The 19375-nt window shown below is 44.8% G+C and overlaps 1 protein-coding gene across 5 annotated transcripts; it reads right to left on the bottom strand.

Annotated features, from left to right (window-relative positions):
• Positions 1-58: 58 nt before the first annotated feature.
• egfl7 (EGF-like-domain, multiple 7) lies at positions 59-18581 on the bottom strand. Of its 5 annotated transcripts, XM_021602002.2 has the most exons (9): positions 18358-18566; positions 10351-10594; positions 9313-9438; positions 5774-5886; positions 5600-5695; positions 5118-5324; positions 2278-2354; positions 838-1000; positions 59-689 (listed from the first exon to the last, which is right to left on the bottom strand). In XM_021602002.2, exons 2-9 carry the CDS (start codon positions 10428-10430, stop codon positions 670-672), a joined length of 882 nt encoding a protein of 293 aa, XP_021457677.1. In that variant the 5' UTR covers positions 10431-10594; positions 18358-18566; the 3' UTR covers positions 59-669. The 5 variants fall into 5 exon arrangements, with proteins under 5 accessions (XP_021457677.1, XP_021457676.1, XP_021457673.1 ...); XM_021602001.2 differs by lacking the exon at positions 10351-10594 and having other exon boundaries at positions 18358-18581; XM_021601998.2 differs by having other exon boundaries at positions 5600-5886; positions 18358-18567.
• Positions 18582-19375: the final 794 nt, after the last annotated feature.

The following is a 19375-nucleotide window of genomic DNA, read 5'->3' as shown; positions in this document are numbered from 1 at the left end:
GTTCAAATGAGATCTCTTGTTCTTCCACGTGGAGCAGACGCACATCCTCTACCAGACATTTTTGATTTAATCAATTTTATTACAAAAAGTTACAAAACAAGGTAAAAAAAAGAAAGAAGTAAACTAACTATTGTAGCTCTATGAAATAAGCACAAGGAATTCTAACTTAAATACATAAATACAGATGTCCATGCGAACCCCACCATGGGGGCTCTGACAGTGGACTGATGTGAACCTAAAACATGGAAACCAGATACTTCAGAGTGAAATTGGCAGTTTGAACTTCGACTCTCAGGTAATGTGCTAATGGTAGAATGAGGCCCCTGTAACCGTCACAGGTGGTGATGCTATATGCTCTTCTATGTCTCCGTAATGCAGCAATGACATGAAATTATGCTGTTAGGAGTGAAGGAAAGGGACACTTAAAAGGGTTGTATGTGTCACTGACATAGCACATGACAGGGTTGCCCATCATAGAGCTAGTGTTCGAGTTAGCCTTTGGGCTGGTATAGGAACAGGAATACACAAACACTGAGTAGGCCTATGTTCTGCTAATGTTCATCCTCCCATATCGCTGAGCTGGGGCATTCATTTCTATTGTTATTGTGTTGTGGACTCAGACTTGTGTGGAGATATCTGGTTGGTGAGGGTGACCCAGTCCTGTTGTTTCTAATTCTCTTGGCAGGAACCTTTAGCAACAAAGGACAAATCAATGTTACTATCCATAGTCAACCAAATCACTTCACATCCACTTCAAGCCATTATATGGCCACTTTGTCCTGTCCAACAAGAGGAGTACAATGAAAAAAGTTTGAAACTTTGTCTTTATCCACTCACAGGTTCCGAGGCGTTCCTCGAGGAAGCCGACCTGTTCGCTGAGCGAGTCGATGCGATCCAGCTGCTGGAAGGAGTGGGACAGGAAGCTGGTTTTCTCAGACACGCCCTCGTCCAGCGACATGGGGAACAGACTGGTGAAAGGGGCCAGGACCAACTGGAGCTTCTGGAGAGGTGAAAAGGGAGGGAGAGAGGAGATGGAGAGAGAGGAGATGAGGAGATGAGGAAAGAGATGGGAGAGAGAGGAGATGAGGAAAGAGATGGGGGAGAGAGGAGAAGTTTGGAAGAGGGAGGCAAGAGAGAGAGGTTTGGAAGAGGGAGGCAGGAGAAAGAGGAGAGAGGTTTGGAAGAGGGAGGTAGGAGAGAGAAGGGAAGGGAGAGGGAGAGAAGGGCAGTGGCAGGGAGAAAAGACGAGGGGGTTTAGTATATGTAGTGTATGTGACTAACAACAACAGAGATGATGATTTTTTTCCTATTGGCAACAAATCCCAACACAATCCGTCTCGCCATCACAGCGGTCGCTGTAATGTGAAAGTACTGCTATATTATACGGATCCTCCCATTTCAGCTGCCTGCATCTCCTCATTCACTTTTACTGTAATCCACCGAGCATTAACGACATGACTTCTAATGAAAAACTAAAAAGATGTTTAAAAGGTCACTATGACAGTCTGGCATTTCAAAGGATGCTGGGTTTTGTGAGTGCGTGTGTTCTCTGTTGGTTAACAAAGTTCATGATTACATCTTGAGTGGTATTTGATAATACACCAGCGTAACAGTCTAACGTGTGTCTGCCTGGCGCTGGCTCAGAGTGGGTGGGAGATGCTAGAGGGGTACTGGTAAGGGTTTAAGGGGGACTTTACAAGGATAGGAAGGGAGAGGGTATGTACGCCTGTTTGTGAGAGAGTGTGAATGTGTGTGTACATGTTTTCCTACTTTATCAGGACCACAATCTCCTGACAAGTCACCAGAATGTTCTGACAAGTCACTAGAATGTTCTGACAAGTCACTAGAATGTTCTGACAAGTCACCAGAATGTTCTGACAAGGTAGGAAAATAATATATATATTTTTAAATGTCCTAACAAGTCACCAGAATGTTCTGACAAGTCACCAGAATGTTCTGACAAGTCACCAGAATGTTCTGACAAGTCACTAGAATGTTCTGACAAGTCACCAGAATGTTCTGACAAGTCACTAGAATGTTCTGACAAGGTAGGAAAATAATATATATATTTTTAAATGTCCTGAATTTGTTAAAATGCTATTTTTGGCGTAAAGGTTAGGTTTAGGGTTTGAGGTTAAGGTTAGGTTTAGAGTTTGGGGTTAGGGAAAATAGAATTTTGAATGGGAATACATTTTTACTCCCCAGAAAGTCCTGAAAATTCCCCAAAACAAAGCTGTGTGTGCAGGTGATGGTAGAGAACAGGGGGTGCAGTTGTACCTGCTCCAGCAGCTCTACTCTGTTCTTCAGGCTCTGGACCTCCTCTGTTACGTTCTCAGTCAGCCCATACCCTCCACCTGTAGACAACACACACAATCACACTGTGGATCATCAGTATTTAAGACACCCTCTATCTACACAATGGGGTTGTGTATTGGGAGAAAACTTTTTGAAAACTATGAGGTACTACCTGACCTGCTTCAATAAGAACACAGATTTGTATTTTCTGTTGCAAAATGTTTTGCTACAGTGAACCCTACTGAATATGACCCAGTAGGGTTAGTTTACAAAGCTTTGGGGACAGATCAAATCAAATATTATGCACCGAATACAACAGGTGCGACCTTACAGTGAAATGCTTACTTACAAGCCCTTAACCAACAATGCTTTAAGAAGTTTCAAGAAAAAATAAGTGTTAGATAAAAAATTGATAAGTAAAAAATGTCAAATAAAAGTTACAAAAATTAAACAGCAGCAGTAAAATAACAAGCCAGGCTATATCGAGGTAATATGTACATGTAGGGATAGTTGAAGTGACTATGCATAGGTTATAAACAGAGAGTAGCAGAAGCATAAAAGAGGGGTCTGGGTAGCCCTTTGATTAGCTGTTCAGGAGTCTTATGGCTTGGTGGTAGAAGCTGTTAAGAAGCCTTTTGGACCTAGACTTGGGGTTCCAGTACCTCTTGCCGTGCGGTAGCACAGAGAACAGTCTATGACTACGGTGGCTGGAGTTTTTGACAATTTTTAGAGTGGAACGGGTGGGAGAGAGTGCGATGGTTAATCCTTCCAATTCTATCTAAAGCTTAGACTTGTGACATGTCTTTGAGATAGATAATGACTTCAGCATCTTACTCCGATCCTGCTCCAGAGTGATTCATAAGCAGACAGGGGGCCTCAGTCTCAGAGCTATGAAACAAATGGGAAGAGAACCACAAGCTGGCTGGGGAATTCAGTGCTAGGGGTGAAGCCGGTAACAAATCCAGAACTTAAGACTGCAAAAGAGGGTGGGAGGGAGGGGGGGGAGGGAGGGTGGGAGGGAGGGTGGGAGGGAGGGAGGGAGGGAGGGGGGAGGGAGGGAGGGGGGGAGGGAGGGAGGGAGGGTGGGAGGAGGGTGGGAGGGAGGGGGGGGGGGGGGGAGGGAGGGGGGGGGGGGGGGGAGGGTGGGTGGGAGGGAGGGAGGGAGGGAGGGGAGGGAGGGAGGGAGGGAGGGGGGGAGGGAGGGAGGGTGGGTGGGAGGGAGGGAGGGTGGGTGGGAGGGAGGGAGGGTGGGAGGGAGGGAGGGAGGGAGGGAGGGGGGGAGGGAGGGAGGGAGGGAGGGGGGGAGGGAGGGAGGGAGGGAGGGAGGGAGGGAGGGAGGGAGGGGGGGAGGGAGGGAGGGAGGGGGGGAGGGAGGGAGGGTGGGAGGGAGGGAGGGAGGGAGGCGACCCCCAGCAGATGAAGTTGATGAAGCTGGAATGAGAGCGCAAGTTCCGGCCAAGAAGAGAGAGAGACCGAGAAGGAAGAAAAAAGATGGAGGGATTCAGACGAGTGCTGTTAAGGTCTGAGCAGGGCATTTATTCCCTTGTTTGTCTTGGTGATCTTCATCAACATCATACCTCAGCCTGGATATGAACAGTTCATGGATATAATAGGGCCATTAACCAAGACAATACTGCTGCTGATGTTAATGCTGCAGCAGCCTGCTGGCCTTGCACTTTGTTGGCCAGGAGAACAGAACTGTACTGAACCTGCACATATTCCCTCTGCGTCACCTTCACCAAGTACAATCTGTAATATCTGTTTTTTTACTGCTGTTTTTCTCTCTTTGTGTAGTTTAGTGTGTAAGACAATCTATCCTGTATATCTCATCTCTATCTAGACAGACAGACATAAGGTAGAGGAAATGATTAGTCTTTCTTTATGTGTGTACTGTATGCTCATCGTACTACAGTTTACTGGCTAACAGTCTGAGAGAAATGGGAATTTCTTTGGGTTCCATCCAGCCACTTCTAGACATGGGAGGTTGTTTTAGCCTGTTGCTGAGTTACGCCAAACACAGCACATCTATGGGAGCTGTTTTTTCCCTTTTCTTCAGTGATATGCAGCAGTTTAGAGAATAGCTTGAGTGTGTGAAAGTGTGGGAGAGGAGGATGTTTCACTGCATACTAAAGGAACGTTTTGGAATGGTAAGAAGTTTTCCTATGTTAAAGATGGGGAAGAAAGGTCTACATCAGGGATGGGCAACTGCCCCCCACCTGTGGATAGTTAGAATAGTATAACAACATTTAGCTTAGGGCCCCTGGCCCCAAAAGCCTAGGGCTGGCTCTGACTGCATGTGTGGGTATGGAACGTGACCCACGAGCCACTGCGGCCCCTCATGATGAGTTCCATTTTTTTGTGGCCCCCACCCCCATCAAAGCTGCCCATCCCTGGTCTACATCAAACAGCTAGCTGATGTTCAAACAGTGGTTATCAGCATGGTTCATCAGGTCATACCATACTGTACATGACCACAAACTGTTGGTTGCTGACCGCAGTTGGTCTATCAATCGTTGTTTATACTGGTTATCAGTGTGGTCCATCTGGTCATAACATATACCACCACCACACCTTGTTGGTTGTTGACTGCATGCGGTCCACTTTGCAGTGTGCACCAGTCTCAGTGCATTATTACTCACGGTACGAGTAGAGTTTGGCATAGCGCGTACCAAAAGTAATAATGGACCAAGAGCCTGGCTGTGGTCCTGTCTGTCCTCTTCTTCACTCCCATTGGAGGCTTTGCTGAAACACATACACACACACACACACACACACATGATTGATTATCATGTCTGCAGATAAATATAATGGTGGAGGTGTACCTGTATCACTGGAGGGGGGTCTGTGATCGTTTGCTGCTTCTTGACTGGGGTGGGTGGAAGAGGCAGGAGGAGGAGGAGGAGGAAGGTTCTCACAGGAGTGTGTGTCTCCTGCCAGCCTGTAGCCCTCTCTACACACACAGTGGTAGCTGCCTGCCATGTTCACACACTGATGAGAACAGGGCTGCTGCTCACTGCACTCATCCACATCTGACAGAGAGAGCGAGGAGAGACTGGGTGTCACTGATATTGTTAGGGTTAGAATTACGTTAAGGGTTAGGGTTAGGAGCTAGGGTAAGTTTTAGGGTTAAGAACTAGGGTAAGTTTTAGGGTTAAGAACTAGGGTTAGGTTTAAGGTTATAAAGGTAAGAGTACAGGCTTAGTGAAAATAGGATTTTGAATGGGACTGAATTGTACAGCTATCCACAAGGTTAGCTGTACAAGACTGTGTGTACGTGCAAGAGCGTGTGTGTGTGTGTGTGTACCTGTTTGGCAGTGATGACCCATCCATCCCAGAGGACAGGCGCAGTGGTTGGGTCTTAAACATGTTCCTCCGTTCACACAGGACTGGCCACACACCGCTGGAGAGGACAGAGAGAAATAATCAAAAATGAACATGCACACATACGGGATGCTAGGAGAGTGTAAACCCCTATTACCTTGGTTACAGTTGTGTGAGTGGAGTCGTCGCCAACCCGGGCAGCATTCTGGGTAAGAGTGTGAGACTGGCACTGCTCTGGTCACCTGACGGTACGCCACCCTGTACACTGTCCTGGAGAAACACACAACAGAAAGTTACAGCTAGGTCAGACAAGGTCTTTACTTCCCACACAGAGCCACTTAAATAGGTTTGAGTAATGATTCTGAGAACCACTGTGTGCGTGCAGAGCTCCTAGAGTTTTCTCCTTGTCAGCAGACATGGACACACAGGTATATTAGGCTGGACCATGGACCAATGGTTACCAAGTGCGTGTGACAAGAGGGGGAGGATGTGGAAAGGATGGCAGGGGGTGAGGTTGACACCAAGCCAGTTCTGGGTTCTGCTGTTTCACTGAAATCTGCTGAAATGTTTCCTGGCATTGTCATCAGAGAGAAAAAGGGAAAGAGAGCAGGAAAGAGAAAAATAGCCTCACAAAAGATGTCTCACAAATGAATCAATAACATCAGTCTCATGGTGGGAAGAAAAGTTTATAATTATGGTTGTCGGCTGGGAGCAGTCTGCTGCGGAGAGAGAGAGAGAGAGAGAGAATGAAAGAGTGCGTAAGCACAGAGGGAGAGGTTGTCCAAGATAAACACAGCAGTGGTCTCTGTGGGCTGGCTGTTCATTTCCCGTAGTTACACAAATTGCTCGATATTTATATTCCACCAAAATATGTACCGCCATGACCCACTTCTGTGTATGAGTATGATATGAAAGAGAGACTTAGAGAGAGGGGGGGGGGAAAGAGGGAGTGAGCCAGAGAGAGACAAAGGGGGAGAGAAAGAGGGAAAACGCGAGAGAGACATGGAGGCGGGGGGTAGAGAGAGAGATGAACAGAGAAAGCGATACAACTGAGAGGACAGTGGTAGAGAGAGACATGGAGGCGGGGGGTAGAGAGAGAGAGATGAACAGAGAAAGCGATACAACAGAGAGGACAGTGGTAGAGAGAGACATGGAGGCGGGGGGTAGAGAGAGAGATGAACAGAGAAAGCGATACAACAGAGAGGACAGTGGTAGAGAGAGACATGGAGGCGGGGGGTAGAGAGAGAGATGAACAGAGAAAGCGATACAACAGAGAGGACAGTGGTAGAGAGAGACATGGAGGCGGGGGGTAGAGAGAGAGATGAACAGAGAAAGCGATACAACAGAGAGGACAGCGGTAGAGAGAGACATGGAGGCGGGGGGTAGAGAGAGAGATGAACAGAGAAAGCGATACAACAGAGAGGACAGTGGAAGAGAGAGACATGGAGGCGGGGGGTAGAGAGAGAGATGAACAGAGAAAGCGATACAACAGAGAGGACAGTGGTAGAGAGAGACATGGAGGCGGGGGGTAGAGAGAGAGATGAACAGAGAAAGCGATACAACAGAGAGGACAGTGGTAGAGAGAGACATGGAGGCGGGGGGTAGAGAGAGAGATGAACAGAGAGGACAGTGGTAGCGAGAGACATGGAGGCGGGGGGTAGAGAGAGAGATGAACAGAGAGGACAGTGGTAGAGAGAGACATGGAGGCGGGGGGTAGAGAGAGATGAACAGAGAAAGCGAGACAACAGAGAGGACAGTGGTAGCGAGAGACATGGAGGCGGGGGGTAGAGAGAGAGATGAACAGAGAGGACAGTGGTAGCGAGAGACATGGAGGCGGGGGGTAGAGAGAGAGATGAACAGAGAGGACAGTGGTAGAGAGAGACATGGAGGCAGGGGGTAGAGAGAGAGATGAACAGAGAAAGTGATACAACAGAGAGGACAGTGGTAGAGAGAGACATGGAGGCGGGGGGTAGAGAGAGAGATGAACAGAGAAGGCGATACAACAGAGAGGACAGCGGTAGAGAGAGACATGGAGGCGGGGGGTAGAGAGAGAGATGAACAGAGAAAGCGATACAACAGAGAGGACAGCGGTAGAGAGAGACATGGAGGCGGGGGGTAGAGAGAGAGATGAACAGAGAAAGCGATACAACAGAGAGGACAGTGGTAGAGAGAGACATGGAGGCGGGGGGTAGAGAGAGATGAACAGAGAAAGCGATACAACAGAGAGGACAGTGGTAGCGAGAGACATGGAGGCGGGGGGTAGAGAGAGAGATGAACAGAGAGGACAGTGGTAGCGAGGACAGCGGTAGAGAGAGACATGGAGGCGGGGGGTAGAGAGAGAGAGATGAACAGAGAAAGCGATACAACAGAGAGGACAGTGGTAGCGAGAGACATGGAGGCGGGGGGTAGAGAGAGAGATGAACAGAGAAAGCGATTCAACAGAGAGGACAGTGGTAGCGAGAGACATGGAGGCGGGGGGTAGAGAGAGAGATGAACAGAGAAAGCGATACAACAGAGAGGACAGTGGTAGAGAGAGACATGGAGGCGGGGGGTAGAGAGAGAGATGAACAGAGAAAGCGATACAACAGAGAGGACAGCGGTAGAGAGAGACATGGAGGCGGGGGGTAGAGAGAGATGAACAGAGAAAGTGATACAACAGAGAGGACAGTGGTAGCGAGAGACATGGAGGCAGGGGGTAGAGAGAGAGATGAACAGAGAAAGCGATACAACAGAGAGGACAGTGGTAGCGAGAGACATGGAGGCGGGGGGTAGAGAGAGAGATGAACAGAGAGGACAGTGGTAGCGAGGACAGTGGTAGAGAGAGACATGGAGGCGGGGGGTAGAGAGAGATGAACAGAGAAAGCGATACAACAGAGAGGACAGTGGTAGCGAGGACAGCGGTAGATCTTCACCTGGAGGGATAAGACTCCTCTGTCAAAACATATCAGGAGCTGTCTACTTTCTTTAGAGTGTAGCCCTGCTAACAAATAAACATTGTAGAACAATGTATAAATTCCCCTTAACATCTTCTGTGTCAGGGATGAATGTATTGCCTGATGTTGGCAGAGGTCAGACTGTATAGACAATGCTAAATATGTGGTCCTCTGTAGCTCAGTTGGCAGATGATGGCGGGTTCGATTCCCATACATACACAAAAAAACAAAGTCGCATGACTAAGTCTGCTAGCGATAGCAATATTGACAGTGATAGCAATAGAGATATTGACAGCGATAGAGATATTGACAGTGATCGCGATATTGACAGTGATAGAGAGATATTGGTAGTGATATTGACAGTGATAGCGATATTGACAGTGATAGTGACAATGATAGTGATATTGATAACGATAGAGATATTGACAGCGATAGAAATATTGACAGTGATAGAGATATTGCTAGTGATAGAAATATTGACAGTGATATAGATATTGACAGTGATAGAAATATTGACAGTGATATAGATATTGCTAGTGATAGAAATATTGACAGTGATATAGATATTGCTAGTGATAGAAATATTGACAGTGATATAGATATTGCTAGTGATAGAAATATTGACAGTGATATAGATATTGCTAGTGATAGAAATATTGACAGTGATATAGATATTGACAGTGATAGAAATATTGACAGTGATAGAGATATTGACAGTGATAGCAACAGTAGTGGTCATGAGAGTCATGGCTGTGTCACTTACTTGTAGGTGCTACAGAGGCGGTGCCCCTGACATAGGGTGATGTAAGGTTTGTGAACGGGCTGGACGAACGACTCGGTCGTCGTGATGACACTGCTGTGATGAATATCTCTGCCACACACCCTCCTCCTGCAACACACACGTAGGAACACACAGGTGAGATCCCGCACACAGGTAGAGACTAGTGAGGTATTCTTTGGAACATATGAGATCTGTGGGTCCGATTCCTGGGACCACCCATATGTAAAAAAGTCATGCATGCTTGACTGTTAAAAGCATCTGCTAAATGGCATATATTATATTAAATTAGGACTGTCTCTGCTGTCATCAGTCTGTCACTGCTAGCTACACTCCAAGTCATGAAATTCAACATAATCACAATTCTTTATCGTCAAATTAACAATTTGCTTAATGTTGGAAGTGAAATTACACCACTTACTCTTGATTACCTCTGAAGCATTCACATATAGAATGTGCCGTGTCAGGGGACAGTTTGAGACTGGGTTTAAAACCTGCTGTGGTGGTCTCTCTTAACCAGTCTGAGAACTAATCAGTCCATCAAGCATTTTAACCCTCAGGTGATGACGTGACCTCGAGGTCTCTGTGTCAGTGGCAGTTAACTGACATGTAATTGATGCTGACTGGCCAATGTTATAGCCACTGAACCTGTCTTGAGTTGAGAGTCACCTCTAACCTTTCCTCACCCTTTGATCTTTTCTAAGGGTTGTAGTTTGTTTTCTCCTCTGGCCAAATCAACTGAGATCTCAAAGAACCTGCATCTCCATAGAGTTGACATCGGTCAAAGACAACATGTCACCGTCGGAAATGTTTAACTGTTATCTGGACTATCAGTATACATTTACTCAGGGTGAGAATGCCAAGTGAAGCAAATAACCATTCTAAATATATAGCCCCCAATTAACTCCGTAAATGATTGGTGTGTAACTGAAGCTAGAGGCCCATGTAACCGAGCTATCCCAGGGACCAATAATGGGTGACGACCAATAACAAACACAAGAAATGGAATGAGGGAGCTGTTACCCGTGGTGACCGTGGAACTGTGGAGTGGCCGTCACATGGAGGATGAAGAGCGAGGAGGAGAGGAGGAGTGTTTGGTACATGTCTCCCTCTTCTTTCTCACTTTCACTCGCTCTTTCCCTCTCTCTCTCTCTGTCCAATGGGAGAAGAAAGGAGGATGAGGGGAAGGGGAGAAGGGTTGTGGCTGTGTCTCTCTCTCTGATGTTAGAGCCTTGTTTTAGACTTCTAGGAAAAGGATCCCAACTACCTGTAGGTACACAGAGAGGGACAAACACAGAAGTTTGGGTTCAGGAAGTGAAGAGTAACTTCTGTTCACTCTTTTCATGCATTTCCACTTGACGTTTCCACTCCACTTGTGATGCACAGACGATCCGGGTTTGAATCCCAGTCAGTCATATCAACATCTAACCTTTTAGAGAAACCATGATAGAAAGAAGTTCACTGAGTTCTCACATCAGAGACAGTACTAGCTTACTTCTCCACTCTCATAGCTGATGTAGAAGGCGTAAGTGTTACCCCCATTTATAAACACTCAAACAGAATCCATCAACCAAACAACACTCCAAATATCAGTTCCCACACCATTCCATGAACCATACTTACTGCTTGACTTGAACCTCAAATCAAGTTCTGGAGTGATAGTGTAACATAAAGAGCAATGGGTTATGTAATACTTTAAGTTAAAACAGATGATGTACATACTGTTTTAATTAGAGGTCGACCGATTAATCTTGCCTAGTAAAATAAAGGTAAACATTTTTAAAATTAAAAGAAATCGGAATGGCCGATTAATTAGGGCCGATTTCATAATTTGCAAATAAATTCATTAAAAATCCTACAATGTGATTTTCTGGATTTTTTTCTTCTCATTTTGTCTGTCATCGTTGAAGTGTACCTATGATGAAAATTACAGGCCTCTCTCATCTTTTTAAGTGGGAGAACTTGCACAATTGGTGGCTGACTAAATACTTTTTTGCCCCACTGTAGCTAGCTACATCTATAGGCTTCTATGTTTTTCTGTCATGTGTAATGTGCAGTAGCAACTATCATATATGTATTGGATAACAGCACAATCATTTGGGCTTTTTTGGGTCTTCGATCAAAGCTCGAATCAAATCCAGACATAGGTTTATTTATATGCTTTATCATGCTTTTGAATGACCTTTCCGGTTTTGGAGAGAAATAGCGGGTTACCCAGGAGAAAAGTGATTTATTCTCGGGATGAAACATTTGTAAAATACCAGGAAAATATTTAACCCTAATTCACACAGGTCATATTTCCACTGTATTCATAATATATAGCTATGTACTTTCTCTTTCATTTGTTACGTGACTCTAGTTTCCCTACCACAGCTCTTTGTATGAACGGCAGAGCCCTTCATCTTGAAAAGCTTAACGTAATCAACCCATTTATTTATATAGCGATCCCCCAATTTTATGAGTTGTTTAAAATAGATTTGATTGTGCTTCCCTGGTGGGTGATTTTAAATATGGCTGTCGTAAAAGTGAATGAGTTCAGACAACAGGTAGTAAGGGGGTGCAGTAAGGCAGTAAGGGGGTGCAGTAACCAGATTTAGCACGTTGGTGGTTACTGTACCCCCTCCGCTCAGAACACTGTTTGCCACTGACTGTAAAGATGATTTGAGCCATGTTTGTGCTTCATGCTGAGTGTCTGAGCTAGATTGTTTGTCGGGTGCTCGGAGCGGTAGGTTGTGTGTGTGTGTGTGCGTGGGTATAAACATTGACCATGCTCTCTCTGCTGGGTTAATGTTCCCTGCTAACCAACATCCTGTGGACTCCTCTGACACTGCACCCCTACGGTCCCGGGATGATTACCTGTCATTAGAGGGCTGTTAACCCATCACTCCCCACCACAGCCAGGCCCCAGGGAGAAAGGTGGCATCATGCGGTGTTCCCCAAATGCCACCCTATTTCCTATATAGTGCATTACTTTTGACCAGGGCAGATAGGGTTCTGGTCAATAGTAGTGTACTATGTAGAGAATAGGGTGCCATTTGGGACAGCCATGGAGCCAACAGGGCGGTCTGGATGATGAGGCCCTAAGAGACCATATAGCTGGTTTAGTGGTTTTATCTGAACCCCTGATCCACCCTAAAACCCTGGACATTATTATAGCTCTGTTATATTGTCTATTGACCCACACACACACAGATACCAAGGCGACACACACACACACATGCATACACATGACGCGCATGTACGTACACACACACACAGAGACAGATCCTGTGTGAGGCCAGGGTGGACTGGCCCGTCTCTCAGAACATAAAGTGAAGATAGGTCTACCTCCAGCTCTGTCCCATAATCTCTTCCTAGCTCCCGTTCCACTCTGTTAGATTGATGGAGAACTATAGCAGGAGTTTGGTTAACCTTCAGAAGAGCTGGGGGTACTCTGGCTCTGAATTTTGATTTAGCCTCCAAGATGGCTCTACAGTTAACCTGGTATACATCCCAAATGGCACCCTATTCCCTATATAATGCACTACTTTTTTTACCAGGGCTCATAGGACTCAGGTCAAATGTAGTGCACTATATAGGGAATAGGGTGCCATTTGGGATGCAGAAGCAGACCTGGAGTTGATCCTATATAGGCCAGGGCCTTGGTTCTTGTTGTAGCCAATAGCATAACACTAATGTTACCCTGAGGGGTTGCTCTTAGCCTTGGGCTAGCGGCTAGCCTGATAGGGAAAAGAAAGTTAGTCTGCGTTGTAAATGTCACCATACTTTAGTTTTGACCCAAGCCCCATGAGCCCTGGTCAAAAGAATACACTATATAGGTAAAAGGGTGCCATTTGGGACATAGACAGAGTTAGACTGGAGGTGCCGCTAAGCCCTGGCTGACAGCGTGCATGTCTCTCAGATCCTCTATTGGCTCTACGCCCAGAGAGCAAACACGCAAACCTTATACAGCTTGGGTTCATTCACAAATCGCCACAGCAATAGTACAGTACAGCATAGCTCCAGTCTCTCTTATCTTTAGAGTAGATCAAGTGGAAATTTTAAGTATCAAAAAAGACCTTAAGGTGTGCCTTGCTTCCTGACAAAGTGCCTGGTGTGGTTTGAGAACATCATAGCCAGCAGCTGTGTTGCCGATGATTAGATTGTAGTTAAATGTAAGGTTGTGAGACTGGCTACTGCTGCCAATAGTCGGAGTCATACTCCCACAGGGAATATATAGTACATGTAATAACCTCTGGCTGAGATATAGGTGGATGATATCAACACGTAATTGAACCTACAACCTTGTTGGTTACATACAATCTATTTCTACAGACATTATCCTCTCTAATAGAAACATATTAAGCCAAGCAGCCAATGCCTGGGTTCACTCTCCCTGCACAACAGACACAACATGACACTCACCTCCACAGGTGATAAAGCACCATATAGGAAAGACTTTTAGGCAATAAAGACCCATAAAAACATTTTTCTCTTTACCCCATACTCCAATATCTCAGTGCCCCCCTTCCACCCCCCTTCTCTTTGCTGTGTCCCAGGTGAGCCCACCTTGGAAGAGGTCCATGCTGACAGACATACAGACAGACGATGATAGTGGCTGGGGGCTGTCTATCTGTCTAAGTGTAAGTCTGAGGAGTGAGGCTCTGTGAATCCCTGTATGGAGGATATCTCCCTAATGGCTTCAGACAGTGGGATCAGCTGACAACACAACATGCCTGTCGGGGGGTTACCAAGGTCGGGCCCAAGGAGGGGTTATGGACAGTGGGTTGGGTGGGGGAAGAGACTAGCACATCTGTGTCTGAGGGTTCCTCCCCTGTGGAAAGAGAGAGGGGATGGTAGGGGAAGGCAGGTAGCCTAGCGTTTAGAGCAGGGGTGGGCAGTTCCAGTCCTTGAGGGCCTGATTGGTGTCACAGTTTTTCCCCAGCCCCAGCTAACACACCTGACTCCAATAATCACCTAATCATGATCCTCAGTTTAGAATGCAATTTTATTAATCAGCTGTGTTTGCTAGGGATTGAGAAAAAGTGTGACACCAATCAGGCCCTCGAGGACTGGAGTTGCCCACCCCTAGTTTAGAGCATTGGGCCAGTAACTGAAAGGTTGATAGTTCGAATCCCCGAGCCGACATGGTGAAAAATCTGTCCATGTGCCCTTGAGCAAGGCTCTAAACCCTAATTGCTCCAGGGTTGCTGTTGATATTAGCAGACCCTGGCCATGACCCCACTCCCCTTCCGGAGTTGGGATATGTAAAAAACACCAGGGTTGTGGGTTCAATTCTCAGTACCAGTACAGGGGAAAATAAATGAAAAATGTATGCACTCACTACTGTAAGTTGCTCTGGATAAGAGTGTCTGCTAAATTACTCAAATATAAAAATGGGAAGAGTGGGCAGGATAAGGGTAGGTCAAAAGTCACTGCCGTTTCCATGTTCAGATAAAGTGTATGGGTTGTAAGATGAAGAGCACACACCTCTGTCTTCCTGAATGGATTACCTAAGAGAATTATGTCATACCCCTGGGGATCTGTGAGAGTGCATGAGGTGGGGATTTGACACTGGCAGAATCATAAACCAATGCCATTGACTGAGACATGCTGTGTATCTTCCCTGACTGCATGGAGCCCTAAAACACACACAGTTCACACTGAGTTCATCTTCAGTTCACATGTAGCACGATCTAACCACAACTCTCCCCAGCCGAGAACACAGTACTCAAATCAGACCTGGCCACACAAAACAAAACTGAACAGCTTCACCTGGACCGATAAATGGGTTAATTGCTCAAATCCTCTGAACTCCAACCTGGACTCAGAGTATTTCGTATTATTCTGTACGTAAATTCAAGCCTCTCCATTTAATGTGATATATTACGTTTCATGTGGTCTGTATTAATTTGTGGCTGTCCATCGGCCATTTCATATGAAATGTTCCGAATTACAATTTGTATTATATGTTACGAATTTGCAAAACGTTTGATATGTTACGAATCTAGCTAGGTGGCTAACATTAGCTAGTTGGCTAATGTAATCTAGGCTAGGGGTTAGAGTTAAATTTAGGAGTTAGGTTAAAGGGTTAAGGTTAGGGGAAGGGTTAGCTAAGAAGGTTAAGGTTAGGGGAAGGGTTATCTAAAAAGTGTTAAGGAAATGGTTAGCTAAAAAGGTTAAGGTTAGGGGAAAGCTAAAAAGGGTTAAAGTTAGGGTTAGGGGAAGTGCAGTGTTGTAAAGTACTCCAGTAAAAATACTTTAAAGTATTACTTAAGTCATTTTTTGGGGTATCTGTACTATACTATTTACATTTTTGACAACTTTTACTTCATTACATTCCTGAAGATAAGAATGTACTTTTTACTCCATACATTTACCCTGACACCCAAAAGTACTAGTTTGATTTGGAATGCTTGACAGGACAGGAAAATGGTGCAATTCACGTACTTATCAAGAGAACATCCCTACTGCCTATGATTTTGCGGACTCATTGGAGTGTGCCCCTGACTATCCAAAATTAAAAATGTAAAAAATCGTGCCATCTGGTTTGCCTAATACAAGGAATTTGAAATGATTTATACTTTTACTTTTGATACTTAAGTATATGTAAAATCAAATAATTTTAGACTTCTACTCAAGTAGTATTTTTCTGGGTGACTTTCACTTTTACTTGAGTCATTGTCTGTTAAGGTATCTTTACTTATACTCAAGTATGACAATTAGGTACTTTTTCCACCACTGGGGAAGGGTTAGCTAACATGCTAAGTAGAGAGAAAGGTGCTAATTAGCTAAAATTATAAAGTTGTCCGTGATGAGACTCGAACTCACAATCTCTAGGTGGTTAGACATTTGCGTTATACGCCCACCCATCCACCCTGACCAACCACCCTAATTTCGTTTTTGCCGTTTTTTTTTTCAGGTAAATATTGATCTAGTTGAGATCTTAAAATATTGTTATTGATGCTAATGAGCTTGGTATTCAAAGTTAACAACAGCTATCCCAACACTCAATGGATGGAACATGCCCTCATTGCCCTGGTCTAGTCCAGGGTTTCCCAAAGTCTGTCCTGGGGCCTACCCTGGGTGCACGTTTTGTTTTTTGCCCTAGTAAAGTTGGTTACTTGAATCAGCTGTTAAGTGCTAGGGCAACACTGGTCTAGTCAATGCATCATTATAGAATTAAGCAGTTGGCACATGCGACACATTTCTTACAGTGGCCAACAGACGGCAGTGTTTTACAATACTTTCATCATTAGATCACACACCGCAAACTTGCCTCTGAGCCAGAGATGCTCTTGCTCTTCTTTCTATCTCACTTTCGCATACACATACGCACGCATATACACGTATACCCACTTATTCTCAGTAGCCTACAACATAATGCAAAAGTTACCAATATTAATAATAGTCAAAGTATAACAAGCTTAGCCTATAGAAATTATATCATTGATATGGTCATATCAAAAGTAAAAGTGATCGGATCGTACGCATTGGCTATATAATTAATGTGCGTAATGGGCTGAAATGGAATGAAAACGTGCAACTTACAAGTCTGATATAGTAATTCCAATGTGCTCCTTGTAATTTAGTGAAATTAAGTGATACTCGTTTTCGCTTTTAAACTTACAACTGTTCCATGTGCAGCTAAGTAGCAACGCACTGTTCCCTTGTCCAGAATGTGAAATGTCTAGCAAAACGGAAAACCTCGGTCAAATCCACTCGCTATGCTAGTTAGTAGCCTAGTGAGCGTTTCCCTTTGAGTCGTCTTGTGTTATAGCCTTGTAGTAATATCTCTCTGCCAGTCCAGATGCAGGTTCCGTCTCCGTGAGTAGCCTACAAACCTACTAACTGTCAAAGTGCGCATGGGGGGTACCCGCGGCAGCACCCCCTCCGGCTCGAGCCAGCTGGGTATCTCGCAACCGCGACGGGTCGAGGGGGACTCCCCGCGTTGCATTACTACAAAGAGATTTCACTTGAATTTATTTGTAGGCTATTTATTACAAGCGCTATCGTGGCCAAGAGCGAAAATAACCTGGAGTTGCATTGGAGAAGGATAACATGGTTTGGGCGTCTTTTGAAAATACTGGGCTACTGTAGCCTGTAACAGGTCCTAAAAATAGCATCATCCACATTCATATTTTGTTGTCCATTTCTAGCAGAGCTATTGATAGCCTAGGCCTACCAGGGAAAATGACAACCAACTGGGCAGAGACCTCAATTCAACGTCTAATTCAGGTTGGTTCAACATAATGTTATGAAACAGCAGGGAGCAGGTCTCGATTCCTCGACCTTCTAGTCCGAGGTCCGGGGCGCTATCGACTGTGCAGCAAAAGCATCTACGTGCGGCAGAGTCGATTTCCGCGCTTATAAACCCAGGGTCGTTACAATAATTTCATTAGGTTGAATCACGTTGATTCAAGCAGTGCCTAGTGGGAATTTTCTCATCAAATGTGATACATTTTTGTTGAAATATGCCACCTTTCTAAATAGATTGTTAAATGTATGCTAATTGTTGTTGTAGCATACCACATTCTCAGACGTTAATAAATATATATTTTTGCAATGAGTTGACTAGCACAATGCTTGGGAGCGCATTCAATTAATACCATGAAGGCCTATCGTATCCCAATGTCTCAAGCTACTTTGTCAAGTATAGGCTACATCCCCTCCAACCCCGCCCTTGTGCCACACCCACGACGAAAAGGTCATTTCCATTTAGACAGGTCCATAAATGCTCATAGCATATCATAAAGCTATTCCGTTTCGCGCCCTTGGTCGTGGTCGGCTGTGGCTTGATCGAAACGGGTCCCAATGACGTGACAATGATTTATCACATTTGAGTTGTAAGTAAGGTTATGTTATGCATGTCTAATATAAAAATGAGTGTCCTTTTTAATACTGGCAGTAGGCCTAGAAGAGGGCTCAATAGCCACCGTTGTTTCGTCAACACAATTAAAACATCTTACATAAGTATAGTAAATACGTTTTTTTCCCCAAAAAAGTTAATACAATTATGAGTTAAAGATAAACGAAAAAAACGATTCTTACCCCCTCAGTATGAGGTCATGTGGTGGTGAGTCTCGCGCACGCAGAGCCGATGCTGCCATGGGAACCAACTCCGACCACTTGACAGCCAGTTTAGTGGACTCTTCCATCGTTGCAATTTATTTTTAGCTCGTCCCTACGGTTTTTTCTTAGAATTAAACCTCAACGCTTAATGTTTAGATGCTCCCCGTGAACCGAATGGAGAGAAATGAAATGCCTTTGGGCGTTTTTCAGTTGCTTTTTATCCAGAGCTTCCTGTGGAACGCAGGAATTGGATGGACAATCCCAAACCGGAATTCCTGTGAGTGTTTCACGCTGATAAAACCGTTCTACTGCACAAACACTCCATCCTGCTTGAACCTCTTTGTTAATTACCTTTTAAAGCATTCTCTGCCCCCATTAGGCCTATAGTCTACGGTCAGAGTTTGAAGGGGACAAGAAAAAGCGTCTTGCTCTGACTATTGTCAGAGATGGGGTTAATTCGAATTAAAGGCAGTCACTTAGGAAGTGATTGACATAAAAAAAAAAAACATTGAAAAACGAATCAAATAAATAGCTTCTACTTTTCAGTTTATTGAGAAGTCATTGGCATTTCAGTACTTCCTGAATTGACTGCCTTAAATTTGAATTGATCCCAACCCTGGACTGTACTGTAGGCCTTCAGATTTTAACCCACAAAAGATTTCATTACATTGCACCGTTACAGCGTAGGCTTAATCAGCATACATTATTACTGTAAATAGAGACCCTTCCTGTTCAGGGTTGCATATCAAATCAAATGTATTTACAGTGCCTTGCGAAAGTATTCGGCCCCCTTGAACTTTGCAACCTTTTGCCACATTTCAGGCTTCAAACATAAAGATATAAAACTGTATTTTTTTGTGAAGAATTAACAACAAGTGGGACACAATCATGAAGTGGAACGACATTTATTGGATATTTCAAACTTTTTTAACAAATCAAAAACTGAAAAATTGGGCGTGCAAAATTATTCAGCCCCCTTAAGTTAATACTTTGTAGC

This window comes from Oncorhynchus mykiss, chromosome 5 (genome assembly GCF_013265735.2).
Source record: "Oncorhynchus mykiss isolate Arlee chromosome 5, USDA_OmykA_1.1, whole genome shotgun sequence".
NCBI lineage: Eukaryota > Metazoa > Chordata > Actinopteri > Salmoniformes > Salmonidae > Oncorhynchus > Oncorhynchus mykiss.
This window is presented reverse-complemented; position numbering and strand designations above follow the sequence as displayed.

What these genes read in the sequence shown, in the direction of transcription:
- egfl7 (XM_021601998.2), bottom strand. Translation starts at nt 10,430, where the DNA reads ATGTACCAAACACTCCTCCTCTCCTCCTCGCTCTTCATCCTCCATGTG. An exon ending in CAGTTCCACGGTCACCACGG is followed by an intron (nt 9,439 to 10,350) that starts GTAACAGCTCCC and finishes TGTGTGTTGCAG; the next exon opens with GAGGAGGGTGTGTGGCAGAG. An exon ending in ACCCCCCTCCAGTGATACAG is followed by an intron (nt 2,355 to 5,117) that starts GTACACCTCCAC and finishes TGTTGTCTACAG; the next exon opens with GTGGAGGGTATGGGCTGACT.